Raw genomic sequence first — 20,956 nt, 5'->3', positions numbered from 1 at the left:
AACAGGCGATGAAAATGGCAAATGAGACAAGTCTGCCGGCCCATCCTCACCCACAATATTAGACCTGGCGTCAGTGCGGCGTAGTTACCATCTGCCTAATTTAGGCGTATTTCAACTAAGTAGATGACACCCAATGTCTCCAGGTTTCTTTCTCTGGGGAACAATGTCCTGCAGAGTAATTTATTATCATTCATCTCATCAGTGTAAAGCAGAACCGCACATTTACCGATTACTGTGAAGACTGGACATGATGGAGATTACATCAGGAAAAGGTCAGAAATTGATGGAAACACCACCAAAATGGTTCGGGAACAGCATGGGGAGAATGTCTGGATACATCTTGGACTCCCAGGTCGCTGCTTCCAAAAATTACAAGGAAGAGGTACTCCGATACAACCTGTATGTCACTTAAAGGAGGGCCTCATTCACATTGTGGTACAATTGTTCAGGTAGTGGGAGTCTGGGACTCCTACAATCATAAAGCCTATGCACTAAGTGAAAGGGCTGCCAAAAATTACAAAGAACCGGCACTCCGAAACACCCTTTGTTACACATTAAGGAGAGCATCATACATGCCCCCTGAAAAATTATGATTAATGGCCTGCTGGTGACCCTCAAAAACATTTAGAGCAAGGGCCTGCTGATCTGACCATCTAAAACATTAAGGGCGAGGGCCTGCTGCCGCATTGGTAATTCTAGATAACCTCTGGGCAATTGCACGTCCCCGTGACGGCGACGATCCATTTGGATGTCTGCCCTATCAACTTTCAATGTTATTTTCTGCACCTACCATGGTGATCACGGGTAACGGGGAATCGGGGTTCGAAGCAGGAGAGGGAGCCTGAGAAAGGGCTTCCACATCCAAGGGAGGTCAATGGCTGAATTCTGATTGGCTGTTGTTGCCTTGCCCCTTATTTTTCCTAATTGTGAACCACCCAGAGAGGGTGGGTCAAGTTATTAAAGCACAAAAATCCATGGAAGGCAGCAGGCGCCCAGCAATTACCCATTCCCGACTCGGGGAGGTAGTGACTATAAATAACAATACAGCACTCCTAAGCAGCCCTGTTATTGGAATGAGTACACTTTCTGTTACTGAAGATGTATTGGAGGGCAAGTCTGGTGCCAGCCAGCAGCCAACTTGCTCCCGGCCTCCACAATGTTTACCCAGTGTGCCATCGTGGTGAGGATTGTGTTGACCAGACTCTTGGCTACTGAGACTGGACTTGTAGGTGAGGGCCTGCTGCCGCTTTGTTGACTCTAGATAACTTCTAGGCGATCCCCGTGACGGCGACGATCCATTTGGATGTCTGCCCAATAAACTTTGGAGCAATTTTTCAATAAGGACCTCCTGGCATAGCATTGTTTTGCTTGTCCTCTCCACCAGAGGAATGAGAGATGAGAAGTTCTCTTTGGTGAACAACCAGTAATCTGTGTTGTCTAAAATGCGTATAACGTGTGGGTGTCAGCCATGTGTGCCATGAAGTCAGCCATGTGTGCCAGAGTACCACCAGGCAAGACTTCGCTATCGTCATCAGAAGGTGAGCTGACCCTGTAAAAGATTGTAGGTGAGGGCCTGCAGGTGAGCTGACCCTGTAAAACATTTTATGCGAGGGTCTGCAGGTGAGCTGACCCTGTAAAACATTATATGCGAGGGCCTGTAGGTGAGCTGACCCTGTAGGACATTATATGCGAGAGCCTGCTGTTGAACTAACCCTATAAAACATTATATGCGAGGGTCTGCAGGTGAGCTGACCCTGTAAAACATTATATTCGAGGGCCTGCAGGTGAGCTGACCCTGTAAGACATTATATGCAAGGGCCTGCAGTTAAGCTGACCCTGTAAAAGATTGTATGCGAGGGCCTGCAGTTGAGCTGACTCTGTAAAACATATATGCGAAGGCCTGCAGGTGAGCTGACCCTGTAAAAAATTATATGCGAGGGCATTATATGTGACGAATAAGCATATTGATAAGATGGAAGAGGAGGAGGAGGATGAGAAAAGGAAGATTTAACCATATACCCTTTTTTGTGGTGGAAGGGGTACAGGGAATACAGTGTATTGAGTACATTAAACAACACATCTAAAGTGCCTTTGTTCATCCACTTTTCTCTGGTGGAGTCGAGAAGTCTGGGGAAATCCAGGCCTTGTTCATTTTTATAAGAGTCAAACTGTCAGCATTTTCAGTTGACAGGCGGATACGCTTATCTGTTATAATGTCACCAGCAGCACTAAATACCCGCTCAGACAAAACGCTGACGGAAGGGTAGGCCAGCACCTCCAAGGCGTAGAGCTCCAGTTCGTGCCACGTGTCCAGCTTGGACACCCAGTAGTTGTAAGGCACTGAGGGATCACTGAGGACGCTGACACAGTCTGCTACGTACTCCTTCACCATCTTCCAAAACTTTTCCCTCCTTGTGACATTAGGCCACGCATCAGGGTGAGGGTGCTGGCGGGGTGTTATCAAAAAAATTTCCCAGGCCTTGGAGAGTGTTACCCTGCCTCTGTTGGAACTGCTGTGTTCCCCTTGTCTCCCCTCCTCGGTTGCCCTAGGAAGTACGGACTCTGGCGTCAGTGTTGTCAGATGGAAATTTTTGGAGCAATTTTTCAACAAGTACCTTCTGGTATTGCACCGTTTTGCCCGTCCTCTCCACCTGAGGAATGAGAGATGAGAAGATCTCTTTGTAGCGGGGGTTGAGAAGGGTGAACACCTAGTAATCCGTGTTGTCTAAAATGCGTGTAACGTGCGGGTCGTGGGAAAGGCAGCCTAACATGAAGTCAGCCATGTGTGCCAGAGTACCAACAGGCAAGACTTCACTGTCATCATCAGAAGGATCACTCTCAATCTCCTCATCCTCTTCCTCCTCTTCTGCCACTCCATGGGTACTACCCTCTGTAGCGGAGGCAATCATCTCCTGCTCCTCCTCCTCTTCATTGTCCAATTCACGCTGAGAAGACAAACTGAGGGTGGTCTGGCTATCACCCTGTGTAATGTCTTCCCCATTTCCACCTCTTCCACATGCAAAGCGTTGTCCTTAATTGTGATCAGCGAGCGTTTGAGTAGACACAAAAGTCTAAAGGCAACGACCATGTTGCAGCTGGTATTCCACCACAGCCATCTACTTCTCACAAAGCCTGGCCAACATGTGGAACGTGGAGTTCCAGCACGTGCTCATGTCGCACAACAGCCGGTGAGCTGGCAAGTTAAAGCACTGCTGCAGCGTTGACAGACCAGCTGAAGCTGTCGATGACTTGTGGAAATGTGCACACACGCAGCGCGCCTTCACCAGTAGCTCAGGCAAATTGGGGTAGGTTTTGAGAAATCGCTGAACCACTAAGTTTAAGACGACGGCTAGGCATGGGATGTGTGTGAGCTTGCTGAGCTCCAAAGCCGCCACCAAGTTACGGCCATTATCACACACAACCATGCCTGGTTGTGGGTTGAGTGGCGAGAGCCACAGCTTAGTCTGGTCTCTTATCCCCTGCAACAGCTCTGCGGCGCGTCTGTTTGTCACCTAAGCCTATCAGCTTCAGCATGGCCTGTTGACGCTTCCCCACTGCAGTGCTACACTGCTTACAGCTATCGGCTGATGGCTGACTGGTGCTGCACGCGGATAATTCGGAGGTGGAAGTGGAGGAAGAGGCGGAGTAGGAGAAGTGGGGGTTGGAGCCACTTACGTAGGTGCTGGCGGAAACCCTGAGGGAATTGGGGCCCGCAATCCTCGGCGTCGGTAGCACCTGTGCCATCCCAGGGTACAACTCGCTCCCGGCCTCCAAAATGTTCACCCAGTGTGCCGTTAGGGAAATGTAGCATCCCTGGCCAAATGCACTTGTCCATGTGTCCGTGGTTAAGTGGACCTTCCCAGTAACTGCATTGGTCAGGGCATGTGTGACGTTTCGGGACACATGTTGGTGTAAGGCGGGCATGGCACACCTTAAAAAATAGTGGCGGCTGGGGACAAAGTACCGCGGGACGGGGGCCAACATCAGGCTGCAGAAGGCCTCAGTGTCCACAAGCCTAAATGGCAACATTTCCATGGTCAATAATTTAGAAAGGTGCGCATTTAGTGCTATGGCCTGTGGGTGGGTGGCTGGGTATTTGCGATTGCACTCAAATGCCTTGGGAAATGACATTGGGACGCTGCGCTGGGACAGGGAAGTGCATGTAGTCTCTGATGGTGCTTGCGAAGGTCCAGGTGCAGGGCAGAAGGCATCCTCGCCTGCGCCTTAGACAGGCGATTGGCCAGCATGTACCATAGGGGTAGATGAGGCAGTGGTGTGACCCGCAGACACAGATTGTGGACCCAGGCGTTCATCCCACTTATTACTGTGCTTGGATGCCATGTGGCGGATCATGCTAGTGGTGGTGAGGTTGCTATTGTTCACACCCCGGCTCATTTTGGTGTGGCACAGGTTGCAAACTACTATTCTTTTGTCGTCTGCACTTTCCTCAAAAAATCGCCATACTGTGGAACACCTACCCCTTGGCAAGGGAGATTTATGCAAGGGGGTGCTCCGTGGAACAGTTGCGGGTCTGTTTTGTGTGGCCCTGCTTTTCCCTTTTGCCACCCCACTGCCTCTTCCAGCCTGTTGCGGTGCTGCAGATCCTTCCCCCTCTGTACTGCTGTCCTTGCTAGGCTTTCCACCTTCCCAGGTTGGGTCAGCGACCTCATCCTCCACCACCTCCTCTTCCACTTCCTCACTCTGATCATCCTCTTGATTTGTTGACCTAACCACAACCTCAGTTATTGACAACTGTGTCTCATCCTCTTCATCAACCTCTTGAGACAGTAATTGTAGTTGACTCATTGGCAACTGTGTCTCATCATCATCCACCTCATTAAACACTAATTGCTGTTCCCCACCATCATGTTCTTGTGACTGTGGATGCTCAAGAGGTTAGGAATCAGGGCACAAGATCTTATGTCCCTCTTCAAGCATGCTTGGTGAGAGGGCCAAATCAAGTAATGGCGATGAAAAGAGCTCCTCAGAATTTCCGAGTGTGGGATCACTTGTTTGGCCAGACTCTCCATGGTGGGAGGAAGGAGGATTAGGAGAGGATTCTGTTGACCAGACTTTTGGCTACTGAGACTGGACTTGGTGGAAGAGAGGGTGGTGCTTAACCGACTGGAAGCATTATCTGCTGCAATCCAACCGACCACCTGGTTGCATTGGTCTGACTTCAAGAGTTTTGTCATGCGACGCCCTGCAAACTGGGACATGAAGCTAAGTATCGTGGATGATTGTTTTTCTTGTGCTCTGGCAGCAGTCACAGTTTCAACGCGCCCAGGGCCACAGCCTCTGCGTGAACCATCAGCATCACGGCCACAGTATGGAAAAAGGAAAATAGATTTCACTTATATTTTTCCAATCTCTGGCCCTGACACACAGAAGGTATCGGACAGATGTCACAAGTCACTGCAGACACCCTCTATAGAATTTTTTTTGTAAATGCTTGAAAAAAAAAAATTGTACTGTAGCTATAAAATACTGCCAGCCTGCCACCACACACAATAGTCCTTAAAAAGACTTTTGGGTCTTTGAAAGGTTTTTCTACTGGATTGATTGCGATCAGACTCCCTACACTGTCTGTCCCTTCCTACGCTCAGCTCTCCCTGACTCGCAATGAGCCGAACACTCGTCATCAGGTTCTATATAGCATCCAATGACGCGTTCCGGCCAGCCAATCACTGTAATGCCAGTAGCCAACATGGCTACTGACATTACAGTGAGGGCAGTACTCAACTGCATGTTTATTGGCTGCATAGCAGCCGTGAAAGGTGCGGGGAGGAGACTCGAGCATGGCGTCGAGCACATGCATTACTTGGCCGAGTACCGCCATGTTCCGAGCATAGCGATGCTCGAGCCGAACAGCAGTTCGGCTGAGCATGCTCGCTCAACACTAATGGAGACCTCCTTCTGCTGGACTCTATTGTCCGCACTCCCAGTGAAGAGAAATGTGACTCCATTTTGTCTGTTCTAACAAAATTTATTGTGATAGCATCTTGTTCATGCACTGTTTCAAGTTCCCCCACTGGAATTTAGGTTTCCTTCCCTGTCTACATATGATTGGTTAATGCTGCTACTATGTAAATTATACTCTCTGCCTAATAAAAGGCTGAACTGTAGGACAATAAAGTCAGAGTGTTTCTCAGTGATTCCCGTGTGTGTGTCAGTCCTTTGCTGCTGAGGAATACTCTCCCGACGTCAGTAGGGTCAAATCAAGGTGGTTCTAGAGGTCCAGAAAGGTCCGAATCCATTCACCCAGGACCGATGTTTAGCCTCACAAGAGTCCAGAACAGGGTTTAAGATACCAAATGTCTCACCTATTGAGACAGACCTAAATCCCCGAGCACACGGCACTCGCAAGGAGATTCCTAGTTCAGGGCACTCTTAATGCGGGGTATCCCTGTAACTGTGCCTTCCTAATCTGTAAAGCCTCCATACAATGCGGACCCCATCCAGCACTGCCCAGCGGACTACTTCTTCCTGTCCACATACCGGCACAATAACCTTCATCGGACTCTTCCTCCCCCGATCAGCGTACGGCCGAAAGGACAAATTAACCCCTGCAGCTGACACAGAAATAACCCTTTGTAGTCGAGGGATTCTTTCATTCAAATTCAGAGTTCTTCTAACTCCCCCTGAAATAACTGATGTCGGGTTTCTAATGTATCTCTACGAACAGATGTCCTTCTATAATCCTGGTGTCCTAGATCAGTGGTCGGCAAAGTGCGGCTCGCGAGCCACAAGCGGCTCTTTATACCCTTCAATGCGGCTCTTTGGTGCGGGCTCCCACGGCGAAACCAACCCATCCTGCACTACAGAGAATCTGGCCTGTGGGACGCATTTGCGCTCCGCAAAGCAAGAGAGGGCGTGTTCGCTAACTAGTATTAGCGCACGCGCATCATGACAGTAAGCAGTACGCACCTCCTTCCAGACGTCGGAACGAGGAGGACGTGACAAGGGGTAGTGAAAACTGCCAGAGACAGAACACCGCTGCGGGCTACAAGTCAGAGTCAGTGTACCTCCTTCTACCTCCTTTCAGAGTCAGTGTACCTCCTTCTACCTCCTTACAGAGTCAGTGTACCTCCTTCTACCTCCTTTCAGAGTCAGTGTACCTCCTTCTACCTCCTTACAGAGTCAGTGTACCTTCTTCTACCTCCTTACAGAGTCAGTGTACCTCCTTCTACCTCCTTACAGAGTCAGTGTACCTCCTTCTACCTCCTTTCAGAGTCAGTGTACCTCCTTCTACCTCCTTACAGAGTCAGTGTACCTCCTTCTACCTCCTTACAGAGTCAGTGTACCTCCTTCTACCTCCTCTCAGAGTCAGTGTACCTTCTTCTACCTCCTTACAGAGTCAGTGTACCTCCTTCTACCTCCTTACAGAGTCAGTGTACCTCCTTCTACCTCCTTACAGAGTCAGTGTACCTCCTTCTACCTCCTTACAGAGTCAGTGTACCTCCTTCTACCTCCTTACAGAGTGAGTGTACCTACTTCTACCTCCTTACAGAGTGAGTGTACCTCCTTCTACCTCCTTACAGAGTCAGTGTACCGCCTTCTACCTCCTTACAGAGTCAGTGTACCTCCTTCTACCTCCTTACAGAGTCAGTGTACCTCCTTACAGAGTCAGTGTACCTCCTTCTACCTCCTTACAGAGTCAGTGTACCTCCTTCTACCTGCTTACAGTCAGTGTACCTCCTTCTACCTCCTTACAGAGTCAGTGTACCTCCTTCTACCTCCTTACAGAGTCAGTGTACCTCCTCCTACCTCCTTACAGAGTCAGTGTACCTCCTCCTACCTCCTTACAGAGTCAGTGTACCTCCTTCTACCTCCTTACAGAGTCAGTGTACCTCCTCCTACCTCCTTACAGAGTCAGTGTACCTCCTCCTACCTCCTTACAGAGTCAGTGTACCTCCTACCTCCTTACAGAGTCGGTGTACCTCCTACCTCCTTACAGAGTCAGTGTACCTCCTCCTACCTCCTTACAGAGTCAGTGTACCTCCTTCTACCTCCTTACAGAGTCAGTGTACCTCCTTCTACCTCCTTACAGAGTCAGTGTACCTCCTTCTACCGCCTCTCAGAGTCGGTCCCTTATAACCGCGTACAGAGTCAGTGTACCTCCTCTACCTCCTTACAGAGTCAGTGGTACCTCCTTCTACCTCCTTACAGAGTCAGTGTACCTCCTCCTACCTCCTTACAGAGTCAGTGTACCTCTCTCTACCTCCTTACAGAGTCAGTGGTACCTCCTTCTACCTCCTTACAGAGTCGTGTACCTCCTCCTACCCTCCTTACAGAGTCAGTGTAACCCCCTCCTACCTCCTTACAGAGTCAGTGTACCCCTCCTACCTCCTTACAGAGTCAGTGTACCTCCTTCTACCTCCTTACAGAGTCAGTGTACCTCCTGTACCTCCTCTACCTCCTTACAGAGTCAGTGTACCTCCTTCTACCTCCTTACAGAGTCAGTGTACCTCCTTCTACCTACTTACAGAGTCAGTGTACCTCCTCCTACCTCCTTACAGAGTCAGTGTACCTCCTTCTACCTCCTTACAGAGTCAGTGTACCTCCTCCTACCTCCTTACAGAGTCAGTGTACCTCCTCCTACCTCCTTACAGAGTCAGTGTACCCCCTCCTACCTCCTTACAGAGTCAGTGTACCTCCTTCTACCTCCTTACAGAGTCAGTGTACCTCCTTCTACCTCCTTACAGAGTCAGTGTACCTCCTCCTACCTCCTTACAGAGTCAGTGTACCCCCCTCCTACCTCCTTACAGAGTCAGTGTACCTCCTCCTACCTCCTTACAGAGTCAGTGTACCTCCTTCTACCTCCTTACAGAGTCAGTGTACCTCCTTCTACCTCCTTACAGAGTCAGTGTACCTCCTTCTACCTCCTTACAGAGTCAGTGTACCTCCTTCTACCTCCTTACAGAGTCAGTTGTACCTCCTCCTACCTCCTTACAGAGTCAGTGTACCCCCTCCTACCTCCTTACAGAGTCAGTGTACCTCCTCCTACCTCCTTACAGAGTCAGTGTACCTCCTTCTACCTCCTTACGAGTCAGTGTACCTCCTTCTACCTCCTCTCAGAGTCAGTGTACCTCCTTCTACCTCCTTACAGAGTCAGTGTACCTCATCCTACCTCCTTACAGAGTCAGTGTACCTCCTCCTACCTCCTTACAGAGTCAGTGTACCTCCTTCTACCTCCTTACAGAGTCAGTGTACCTCCTCCTACCTCCTTACAGAGTCAGTGTACCCCCTCCTACCTCCTTACAGAGTCAGTGTACCTCCTTCTACCTCCTTACAGAGTCAGTGTACCTCCTTCTACCTCCTTACAGAGTCAGTGTACCTCCTTCTACCTCCTTACAGAGTCAGTGTACCTCCTTCTACCTCCTTACAGAGTCAGTGTACCTCCTCCTACCTCCTTACAGAGTCAGTGTACCTCCTCCTACCTCCTTACAGAGTCAGTGTACCCCCTCCTACCTCCTTACAGAGTCAGTGTACCTCCTTCTACCTCCTTACAGAGTCAGTGTACCTCCTTCTACCTCCTTACAGAGTCAGTGTACCTCCTCCTACCTCCTTACAGAGTCAGTGTACCCCCTCCTACCTCCTTACAGAGTCAGTGTACCTCCTCCTACCTCCTTACAGAGTCAGTGTACCTCCTTCTACCTCCTTACAGAGTCAGTGTACCTCCTTCTACCTCCTTACAGAGTCAGTGTACCTCCTTCTACCTCCTTACAGAGTCAGTGTACCTCCTCCTACCTCCTTACAGAGTCAGTGTACCCCCTCCTACCTCCTTACAGAGTCAGTGTACCTCCTCCTACCTCCTTACAGAGTCAGTGTACCTCCTTCTACCTCCTTACAGAGTCAGTGTACCTCCTTCTACCTCCTTACAGAGTCAGTGTACCTCCTTCTACCTCCTTACAGAGTCAGTGTACCTCCTCCTACCTCCTTACAGAGTCAGTGTACCTCCTCCTACCTCCTTACAGAGTCAGTGTACCCCCTCCTACCTCCTTACAGAGTCAGTGTACCTCCTTCTACCTCCTTACAGAGTCAGTGTACCTCCTTCTACCTCCTTACAGAGTCAGTGTACCTCCTCCTACCTCCTTACAGAGTCAGTGTACCCCCTCCTACCTCCTTACAGAGTCAGTGTACCTCCTCCTACCTCCTTACAGAGTCAGTGTACCTCCTCCTACCTCCTTACAGAGTCAGTGTACCTCCTTCTACCTCCTTACAGAGTCAGTGTACCTCCTCCTACCTCCTTACAGAGTCAGTGTACCTCCTCCTACCTCCTTACAGAATCAGTGTACCTCCTACCTCCTTACAGAGTCGGTGTACCTCCTTCTACCTCCTTACAGAGTCAGTGTACCTCCTCCTACCTCCTTACAGAGTCAGTGTACCTCCTCCTACCTCCTTACAGAATCAGTGTACCTCCTACCTCCTTACAGAGTCAGTGTACCTCCTTCTACCTCCTTACAGAGTCAGTGTACCTCCTCCTACCTCCTTACAGAGTCAGTGTACCTCCTTCTACCTCCTTACAGAGTCAGTGTACCTCCTTCTACCTCCTTACAGAGTCAGTGTACCTCCTTCTACCTCCTCTCAGAGTCAGTGTACCTCCTTCTACCTCCTTACAGAGTCAGTGTACCTCCTCCTACCTCCTTACAGAGTCAGTGTACCTCCTCCTACCTCCTTACAGAGTCAGTGTACCTCCTTCTACCTCCTTACAGAGTCAGTGTACCTCCTCCTACCTCCTTACAGAGTCAGTGTACCCCCTCCTACCTCCTTACAGAGTCAGTGTACCTCCTTCTACCTCCTTACAGAGTCAGTGTACCTCCTTCTACCTCCTTACAGAGTCAGTGTACCTCCTTCTACCTCCTTACAGAGTCAGTGTACCTCCTTCTACCTCCTTACAGAGTCAGTGTACCTCCTCCTACCTCCTTACAGAGTCAGTGTACCTCCTCCTACCTCCTTACAGAGTCAGTGTACCCCCTCCTACCTCCTTACAGAGTCAGTGTACCTCCTTCTACCTCCTTACAGAGTCAGTGTACCTCCTTCTACCTCCTCTCAGAGTCAGTGTACCTCCTTCTACCTCCTTACAGAGTCAGTGTACCTCCTCCTACCTCCTTACAGAGTCAGTGTACCCCCTCCTACCTCCTTACAGAGTCAGTGTACCTCCTCCTACCTCCTTACAGAGTCAGTGTACCTCCTTCTACCTCCTTACAGAGTCAGTGTACCTCCTTCTAGATCCTTACAGAGTCAGTGTACCTCCTCCTACCTCCTTACAGAGTCAGTGTACCCCCTCCTACCTCCTTACAGAGTCAGTGTACCTCCTCCTACCTCCTTACAGAGTCAGTTTACCCCCTCCTACCTCCTTACAGAGTCAGTGTACCTCCTCCTACCTCCTTACAGAGTCAGTGTACCTCCTTCTACCTCCTCTCAGAGTCAGTGTACCTCCTTCTACCTCCTTACAGAGTCAGTGTACCTCCTTCTACCTCCTTACAGAGTCAGTGTACCTCCTCCTACCTCCTTACAGAGTCAGTGTACCTCCTCCTACCTCCTTACAGAGTCAGTGTACCTCCTTCTACCTCCTTACAGAGTCAGTGTACCTCCTTCTACCTCCTCTCAGAGTCAGTGTACCTCCTCCTACCTCCTTCTACCGGTGACTCAATTATTTTGCATCAGCATTTACTTGACATGTGTTTAGACAGCAAAAGTAATGATAAAGATAAAATGAAATAATAATCAAGATCCAAATAAAAGAAAGTGCATATAGAAGTGACATCACACTCTGGGCTCCTGCGCACGACCTTTAAATAAAGAATCAATTTTTTCATAATTTTTCTATTCTGACCGATCAGAAGAATTGAAAACTAAATAGTGATGAGAACCCGGCCAAACTATGTTACATGATGGTGACATCATCACTGGTCTTTCACCGCCACTTATCCTCTCCACTGCTTAGCTCCACCCCCTCCTGATCACATGACAGTGATGTCACCCCAGGTCCTTCTCTACCACTTTTCTCCACTGCTGAGCTCCGCCCCTTGCACTGATCATGTGATGGTGACATCATCACAGATCCTTCTCTACCACGTCTCTCCACTGCTGAGCTCCGCCCCCTGCACTGATCACATGACGGTGACATCATCCCAGGTCCTTCAGCTCTTGCAGTGCAGCAGATACAGAGCAGGTCCTGGTCGGTAGTCACTGCTGTGGTGTCTGGAGCCCCTTCTTCTCTCTGGTATCAGCCATTTCTCCAGAATCCCCCTTTATCCCCGGTGCTGGGGGCTCTGAGAAGCGGGGTCTCTCCAGGAGCAGTAAGTGCGGTTCTGGATCTCACTAATGCTCTTGTCCCTGGAGGATTTCCAGCCTCTCCTCTCCTCATAAAGGCGCCTGCAGTACTAGAAGCCTCCAGCTCCTCCAGGTCTCTCCTCTTCTCCTGAATGACCACCAAAGATGGACAGGAAGGAGATCAGCAGAAGAATATTAGACCTCACCTTGGAGATCATTTCCCTGCTGAGCGGAGAGGTAAACTTTTCTAGATTTCTCTCCTCTTTATTGTATTCTGTAACAAGTCAGACATCGGGAAGGAGAATCCATCATAGGAAGTGATAGGAAGAGTCCAGGGTCCTGGAGAACGGCCTCCAGACCTTCCAAGTGACGGAGAACCTGAAGATCAGCCACCAGTATGGTCAGTGATGTATCATGGAGACCAATAGTCATGTTGTAGGAGCCATGAGAAGGTAAGTAGGCACGTTGTACCCAGGAGGAGAGGAAGCAGAGGAGGAGATGGCCGGAGTGTGGCCTGGAGGGAGGATTTCTACCACTAGTCTGACATCTAGATGATACTGGACTATAACAAGGAGGCCTCCGCTACATCTATAGAGGAAAGAAGGTTTCTCCACCAACATAGAAGAGGAGTCTTTACTGTAAGAGCAGTGAGACTATGGAGCTCTCTGCCAGAGGAAGGAGTCATAGGGGATTCTCTAGAAGAGTCCAGAAGGAGCCTGGAGGTCTGGAGGGTAATAATATTCCTGCTTCTAGTGACTAGATTACTGGAGATGGGGCCATGATCCAGGGAGGGATTCTGATTGTAGATCTGGAGTCAGGAAGGAATTTCTTTCCCTAAGTGTCTCTCTCCATCCACAGGATTACACCATCGAGACGAGGACATCGAGGTGGACTCCCATCATCCATGATTCAGGAGGGTGGAGCAGGACCCCCATCACAGAGCCTCCCGACCTGATACATGAGCAGAAGATCCTAGAACTCACCCACAAGATGATGGAGCTGCTGACTGGAGAGGTGACACTGCTGGGAATGCTGGGAAATTCTCCAGTAACAGCACTGGAGGGGTCGGGGTGATAACAGTGTCATTGTGTTGTCAGATTCCTGTAAGGTGTCAGGATGTGGCGGTTTATTTCTCCATGGAGGAGTGGGAGTATGTAGAAGGACACAAGGATCTGTACAAGGAGGCCATGATGGAGGCTCCCCGGCCTCTGACATCACCAGGTAAGAGGAGATCGTCCTGATCATAAAAGTGTAAAGATCACATAGATACTACTCCCATCATCTCATGTAATAATCTCTCCTGTTCCTGTGTGTTTCCTACAATGGACTCATAGAAAGAAATCCCTCCGAGAGATGTCCTCGTCCTCTGTATTCCCAGGACTGTCCAGAGGAGAAGCTCCCAGAGAACCATCAGGTAGATGGAGCTGATTTCTCACCAGAATCTGAACAGAAAGTGATTGGACCAAAGATCAATTTACTTTTTTCTTGTTTAGGATGAAAATCTGATGGATATTAAGGTTGAGGTTAAAGTTGAAGAAGAGGAGATGGATTTATGTAGCGCTCATCAGTGTAAGAATTGTCTGCATTGAGGGTCACCTGGATGCTACTCCCATCATCTCATGTAAGAATCTCTCCTGTCCCTGTGTGTTTCTTACAGATGGACTCCTAGAAGGAAATCCCCCCGAGAGATGTCATTGTCCTCTGTATTCCCAGGACTGTCCAGAGGAGAAGCTCTCAGAGAACCATCAGGTAGATGGAGCTGAGCCCTATACACATCTATGTAGGGGGGTCCTGCAGTCATAGAGGGGTCATAGATTGTGGGGGTCTCTTATGTGGACCTGTTAGATTTCCCACCTGTCTGCTGTATTGTCCTGAATTGTTACAGATGACAAATCAGGGGGAAGATCTGACTGATATTAAAGTGGAGGATGAAGAAGAGCGGATGATGGGCGATCCCCCGTGTAAGAGTGAGGTGGAGGAGGACATTCCAGTCCATGTGACCACAGGTATGGAATCATGAATGGAGGAAGGGAATTGTGAGGTTTCTTCAGGTGAGGGCTCCACCTTACAGTTGCAGTAAAGTAGCACTCCGGGCAGTGACCCCTGTGTTATGTACAGTGCAGGAGAAATCTTCTCCCAGCTCTTCTCTCCATCCTCTCATGCTCCAGGCTGGACACTCGGCTTAGCATCAGGTTTTGGAGGCATGCCGGCTGTGATGAACGGCTGCAGTGATGCCCAGGGTCTGAGGAAACTCAGTTTAACCACCTTAAGGGGTTTTCCAGGCTCTTGATATTGATGGGTTATCCTCAGCATATGGCATTATTATCTGATCGGTAAAGGTCTGATTGCCACTCCTTCACGGTCAGCTGTTCCTTGAAGGATCTAGCACCTTTAATGAAATAGGAAACACAGCGCTGTTCACAGTGCAGTGGCCCTGCTGGGTTACTGCAGCTCAGCTGCCATTAAAGTTAAAGGGGTTGTCCCACTTTGCTTTTTTAATCTTACCAGCAGTAGATGTCCTGATAACTTCCTGGTTCGGCTCCTGTAGTTGAGTGAAGGCCACGCCTCCTCATGACTCACCCACCCTATAATAAACATTGGTGGCGCAGTGGGAAGTGCCAATGAGGGTTAAAAAAATAAATAAAAAATTAACTCGCCTCCACCTATTGATCGCGCAGCTGCCGGTCTCCTGTTCTTGCTTCAGGACCTGTGGTGACGTCACTGAGCTAATCACATGGTCCATTACCATGGTGATGGATCATATGATGTACCATGTGATGACCACAGTGATGTCACCACAGGTCCTTTCACAGGTCCTAAAGAAAGAACAGGAGATCGGCATCTACGCGATCAATTGGTGGAGGTGAGTTAATTTTTTATTTATTTTTTTAACCCTCATTGGCACTTCCCACTGCGCCACCAATGTTTATTATACTGGGAGGGGGTCGCACTCAATGTATATTATACTGGGGGGGGGGGGGGTGGCTGCACTAAATGTATATTATACTGGGGGGGGTGGCCGCACTCAATGTATATTATACTGGGGGGGGGGGTGGCCGCACTCAATGTATATTATACTGGGGGGGGCGCACTCAATGTATATTATACTGGGGGGGGTGGCCGCACTCAATGTATATTATACTGGGGGGGGGGGGGTGGCTGCACTCAATGTATATTATACTGGGGGGGGGTGGCCGCACTCAATGTATATTATACTGGGGGGGGGGGTGGCCCGCACTCAATGTATATTATACTGGGGGGGGGGGGGTGGCCGCACTCAATGTATATTATACTGGGGGGGGGTGGCCGCACTCAATGTATATTATACTGGGGGGGGGGGCGCACTGCGCCACCAATGTTAATACAAATGCAGGAGGTGGGTGCCGGAGTGAAATAGCCGGCACCCGACCTCTATGATAGGGGGCTGCGATCAGCGGCAGTTAACCCCTAAGGTCCCGCTCCCTGTCATAGAGGTCGGATGCCGGCTATTTGATTCCGGCACCCGCCTGCTGTATTTGCGCATGCGCGGGCGTGCGCGTACTTGTAGGAATGGAGAGGCGGCCCGAGTACTTGTTCAGCTGTTGTGCGCAGGCGCGGCACAGCGATGCGGCCGGACGAAAGAGGCCGTATCCATGGGATACAGAAAACAACAAAGGAATCGCTTTACATGATTTTTTGAATGAAAGGTAGCTTTTGGATAATAACATGGATAGGAAGATATGGTGTGTGGGGGTAAATAGATTAGATAAAACCTATTTTATGAAGTGGGACAACCCCTTTGAGGGCAGCTGTGCTGTAGTAACCTGGTACAGACACAAGCCTTACGGAGCTTTCTGTGAAGGTTCTCGTTCATCTTGGTCATGGTATATCAGTAGTGATAAGTCAGAAGAACTGGACTTGTTATATTTTTTTCTTGAAGACCTTTTGCTAGTCATCTGACTTAGTCCGACTGGTTTGTATGACAGAATGGCATTACATTTCAGTGACTTGTGCTTTGAGAATGTTTATAGATGTATATGAATTGTATTACTTTCATGGATTGACACTTTTATCTATTGCTATTTTCTGAAAAATAAATAAAATAAACCTTAAAAAATTACAACAAATAAGGGGATTGTCTATTCCTTTACAAGTGATGACCTGTCCTCAGGATAGACCTTCACTATCTGATTGGTGGGGATCCAACACCTTGTCCCCTGCTGGTCAGCTGTTCTGCAGTAGCTCCGGTGCAGGAAGTCAGCGCTGGAACTACACTGCTCAGTCTGTGGACGAAGCCGGTTACTGCAGTGCTGCCTCCATTCATCTCAATAGTAGCAGCACTACAGGAACCAGCTGTGTCCAACGCACAATGGATGGACCTAATCAGAGGTGTGTGGGACCCCTGACAATCAGATACTGGAGGCCCAGCCTGAGGATAGGCTATTAATTATAAAGCAGTGGACAACCCCTGTAAGGTCTAAAATAGGCCGTTCACGAAGAGTTTAGGTTATTGTAATAAAATCATCCCCACTTGATATCTAAGAACCAACTGTGGTGGCAGAGGACAGGCCTGATTGTCAGAGAAGGGTGGGATTCTCAGATTTCTGAATGTTTTCAGGTCTGGGTTTATGTAATAGAAGTGATCGGTGAGTGTAGAGCAGAGTCCTGGACTTTATCATCCATCCATTATAATTATAAGGACACGACCACAAATGATTTTCTTTTAGTTCAGTTTTTGATTCAGTATTTTGTGCCAAAGCCAAGAAAGGATTCATATAAATGGGAAATATAAAGGAAGGACTTGTACTTCTCCTTCCTTTTGACATAAAAACTACATCAAAAACTGCACTCAGCCTGATAGGAAGCTTCTAGAATTGTCTTCTTTACTATTTGGAAAAAAAACACAAAATGTCTTTTTAATCCTAACAGAAAATCCCAGTAAGAACTCTGAGGGAAACTTCATCTTATCACTAAATTATAAAGGAGAAGATGAAGATATCGGGAATGGCTCTTCAGGAGAAAACCTCATTACCTATTATGTCCATCCAGGACTTCACAGACCAGATCTGTCATATAATGCTCCTAATCATAAGGAACCTTCTCCTGACCAATCACAGATTGTTATCACAAGTACCGGGCCCAAAGAGGCTACACGTTTTCAGTGTGAGGAATGTGGAAAACAGTTTACAAACATCTATGGTCTAAATGGACACAAAAAAAGTCACGCAGTAAAGACGTCATATTCATGTTCAGATTGCGGCAAATGTTTTCCCAAAAAGTACCGACTTGTTAGTCATCAGAGAATTCACACAGGGGAGAAACCATTTTCATGTACTGAATGTGGGAAATATTTTAGAAATAAATCAAACCTTGCTATACATCAGAGAGTTCACCCAGGAGAGATGCCGTATTCATGTTCAGAATGTGGGAAAGGTTTTATACATAAATCAAAGCTTGCTAATCATGAGAGAATTCACACAGGAGAGAAGCTGTATTTATGTTCAGAATGTGGGAAATGTTATATATCTAAATCACAGTTTGCTGATCATGAGAAAAGGCACAAAGTAGTGAAGCCGTATTTATGTTCACAATGTGGGAAAGGTTTTCTTTATAAATCACAGCTTGCTGATCATGAGAGAAGTCACACAGGAGAGAAGCCGTTCTCATGTGCAGAATGTGGGAAATGTTTTCTTTATAAAGGGACCCTCAAAATGCATCAGATATGTCACACATAAGAAAAAACATTTATATTCTCCAAATGTGGTGACTGTTTTACAAAAAAGTCAGGTCTTGTTACACATGAGAAAGTTCACACAGGAGAGAAGCCATTTTTATTTTCTTCATGTGAAAAAGAAATTCAGAATTTGAAACTCATCAGAGAATTCACACAGAAGAAACTACATTCTTGTTTGGAATGTGGGAAGTGTTTCCATGCATTAAACAGCCTATATGAGAGTGTATTGTTCTGTGGAATTACCCTGGGTCTGCCAAAGAGCCAAATTATATTTCCCTGAGGTCTACAGTGACCAGGATCCATGGAGGAAAAGTATTGTGGATATGAGGAAAAAGAAGAAGAAGAGCGTTGTTTACTGTCCGAGCAGTGAAGATGATTGTCCCCATGGACCTTGCTTCTTACCATATTCATACCTCCTCCAGCACTGCAGGAGAATCCAGAGGGACACAGTGAGAAACGGAAGGACACCTCCTGTAGACTTTTGTGTAACCTATGTGGACATATGGAATGGGTATTTGCTCTTCATTAATACAATATATCAAGATAAAGGTGATGGTGAAAAATAACAAATTGAGTTGACAATAATTTGTTAGAAAACCCAGATCTTCCATTTCCTTCCATTTCCTTCTCTTTGCCTCATTCACACTTGTGTATTCTGGTCAGTATCTTACACCAGTATTTGTAGGATATAATTAGGAGTAGCTCCGACCATGGAAGACTTTCCATTATACCTTTCTCTGTTTTATTCCGTTCCCTGTTACGGCTTACAGATACTGATACAAGATACCGACCGAAATACAAAAGTGTGAATGAGGCCTTACTGTCTATTGGTCTCTTCCAATGGAGCTTTTATTGCCTACTCTCCCATAGAGATCATGCACAGCCAGTTATACATCTCATATCTTCCTTGGCGGTCTGTGGAGGTCTTCATTCATCTAGGTCAGGATATATCAGTAGTAATAAATTTAGAGCAACTGGACATGTATTTTTTTTCACTGGTCATCTGAATTGCTTGCTCAATTAGAATGGCTTGTACAAGAAATCTCCGGCAATATACACTGCCACTTACAATGCTGTCCTAACACCTCTCCTGGTGCAGTACAATTACACCAAATAACATCAGTAATGCAAATGCAATCAACACCTTACCTCCATGGCTGAACCATGAATCACTAGTGTCGGAGATTTCTCACATAAGCTATGCTGTTAATGCCAGAGTGCCCCTCATGGTCTGTCATGTTGCACGTGTGCGCAGTCAGGACATGCTTATTAAGAAACATGTTTTCCCTTGAAAGAAAAAAGAAGCCTTGAAAATTGGTGGGGTATCTGTTTTATGTGTAGTGTCACCTTCCCTAGATTGAGGGTGGGACGACTGAGGCTCCACTGCAGACTGCAGAAATTGGTCACTAATATAGGGAATAGAAAGTGTCCTGTGGAACAAGCCCTCGGGTAATGAAGCGGCTATTATATACATGTGTGTCTACACTGGAAGAAAGATTCTGTAGAGTTGGGAATAACGTCTAGCAAAATGGATGTAAGTGTTTAACTTTTGGATCTCCTTGGTCTGTTCTGGTTGGAGACTTAGCAAGGGGGCAACTGTAACATTAGACTCCCTAAATAAGATGTAAAGGGGAAAGATACTGAGATCATAAAGGTCTAGCTATAAAATGACCTTGGGGTTTCCTGGGATGATGATCATCTGACATTTAGCTCCTATTAAGGGTATTTTTTTATAGTGAATTCTAGTGAGGTGTAGCGTTTTCTTCACGTAGACTTCTTTATGTATATTTTTCATCTATCAGATCTGGTGACCAGTATTTTGATGATGAAATGTTGACGTGATGTTGCATGCTTTACTCTTGCACAAAATTTTGTGACATTTTGACCTCGGCCCTTTTTGGCCCCACTTTTGGTTTTGGAGTACAAAAGAGGTTATGTTTCCTGCTTACACCACTTTTAAGGCAGGTTCATAATTTGCAACTAGAAAAACTGGAGTAGTATTTCTATACAAAGTACTCCAACCCAGCCTCATGAGAAACTGACTTTAGATATTACCCTCATGATAAATTCCCCCCTTAGGGCTCATGTACACAAATGTATTTTATTTCCGTGCCAGTTTAGTTTTTTTGCGAACCGTATGCGGAACTATTCTTTTCAATGGGTCCGCAAAAAAAAAAAAAAAAGTTACTCCGTGTGCATTCTGTTTCCATATGTCCGTTCCACAACAAAATAGAACATGTCCTGGTATTGTCCACATTACGGACAAGGATAGGACTGTTCTATTAGGGGCCAGCTGTTCCATTCTGCAAAATATGGAATGCACATGGACGTCATCTGTATTTTTTGCGCATCCGTGTTTTGCAGACCACAAAATACATACGGTCATGTGCATGAGCCCTTAGACTGTACGCATACGATAAACACTGCAGCCATGAGATCTGGATTACTGAAGATTAGGCCATTGCTACTGACGTGTTCTGGGAGCTTGGAGTATGTTTTTATGTTGGTTCAGGGAATTGTTGCATGTCCCAGTCTGCTCCACATCCATTATTACTAGGTTACGTTTGGTGCAGGTGCAGGACTCTAATATAAAAATTTGACTCAAATACACCTACATGTCGCGGAAGGTATATCAGCAGTGAAATAACCAAATACAGGGAAAACAAACAGAAAAATAGACTAATAGCCCAAAAGCTAGGGAGAAAGAGTCACCTCCTAGCGATCCCTAAAGCTTTCCCTATACTGCTGTGCACATGTGCCTACCCTTATAGTGGATATGCACATGCCCTCGTACCTACGTCTATATACCCTGGGACAACCCTGAGCAGAAGGGAAAGGGGAAGAGGCGACCTGCTTCCTCAAGCAGGGGGAAGCAAGCCTCTCCCTAGAGGCCTAGACAAAAGACAACAAGGTAAGAAACAGAGAGGACTTATCTTGAGCTGAGCTGGAAAAGACAATCCATAA

General features: G+C 47.4%; 1 protein-coding gene across 1 annotated transcript in view; it reads left to right on the top strand.

The window, feature by feature from the left end:
- The window catches only part of LOC122933890 (zinc finger protein 189-like), a 105,689-nt gene extending 91,621 nt beyond the window's left edge, over positions 1-14,068 (top strand). The window contains exon 7 of the mRNA XM_044288995.1: positions 13,773-14,068. Within this exon, the coding sequence (XP_044144930.1) occupies positions 13,773-13,868 (96 nt within the window). The 3' untranslated portion in view covers positions 13,869-14,068. The remainder of the gene's footprint in view (positions 1-13,772) is intronic.
- The last annotated feature ends 6,888 nt before the right edge of the window (positions 14,069-20,956 follow it).

Source organism: Bufo gargarizans, chromosome 4, assembly GCF_014858855.1.
Source record: "Bufo gargarizans isolate SCDJY-AF-19 chromosome 4, ASM1485885v1, whole genome shotgun sequence".
Lineage (NCBI taxonomy): Eukaryota > Metazoa > Chordata > Amphibia > Anura > Bufonidae > Bufo > Bufo gargarizans.
Note: the sequence above shows the minus strand (reverse complement) of the source record. Positions and strands in the feature narration are given on the sequence as shown.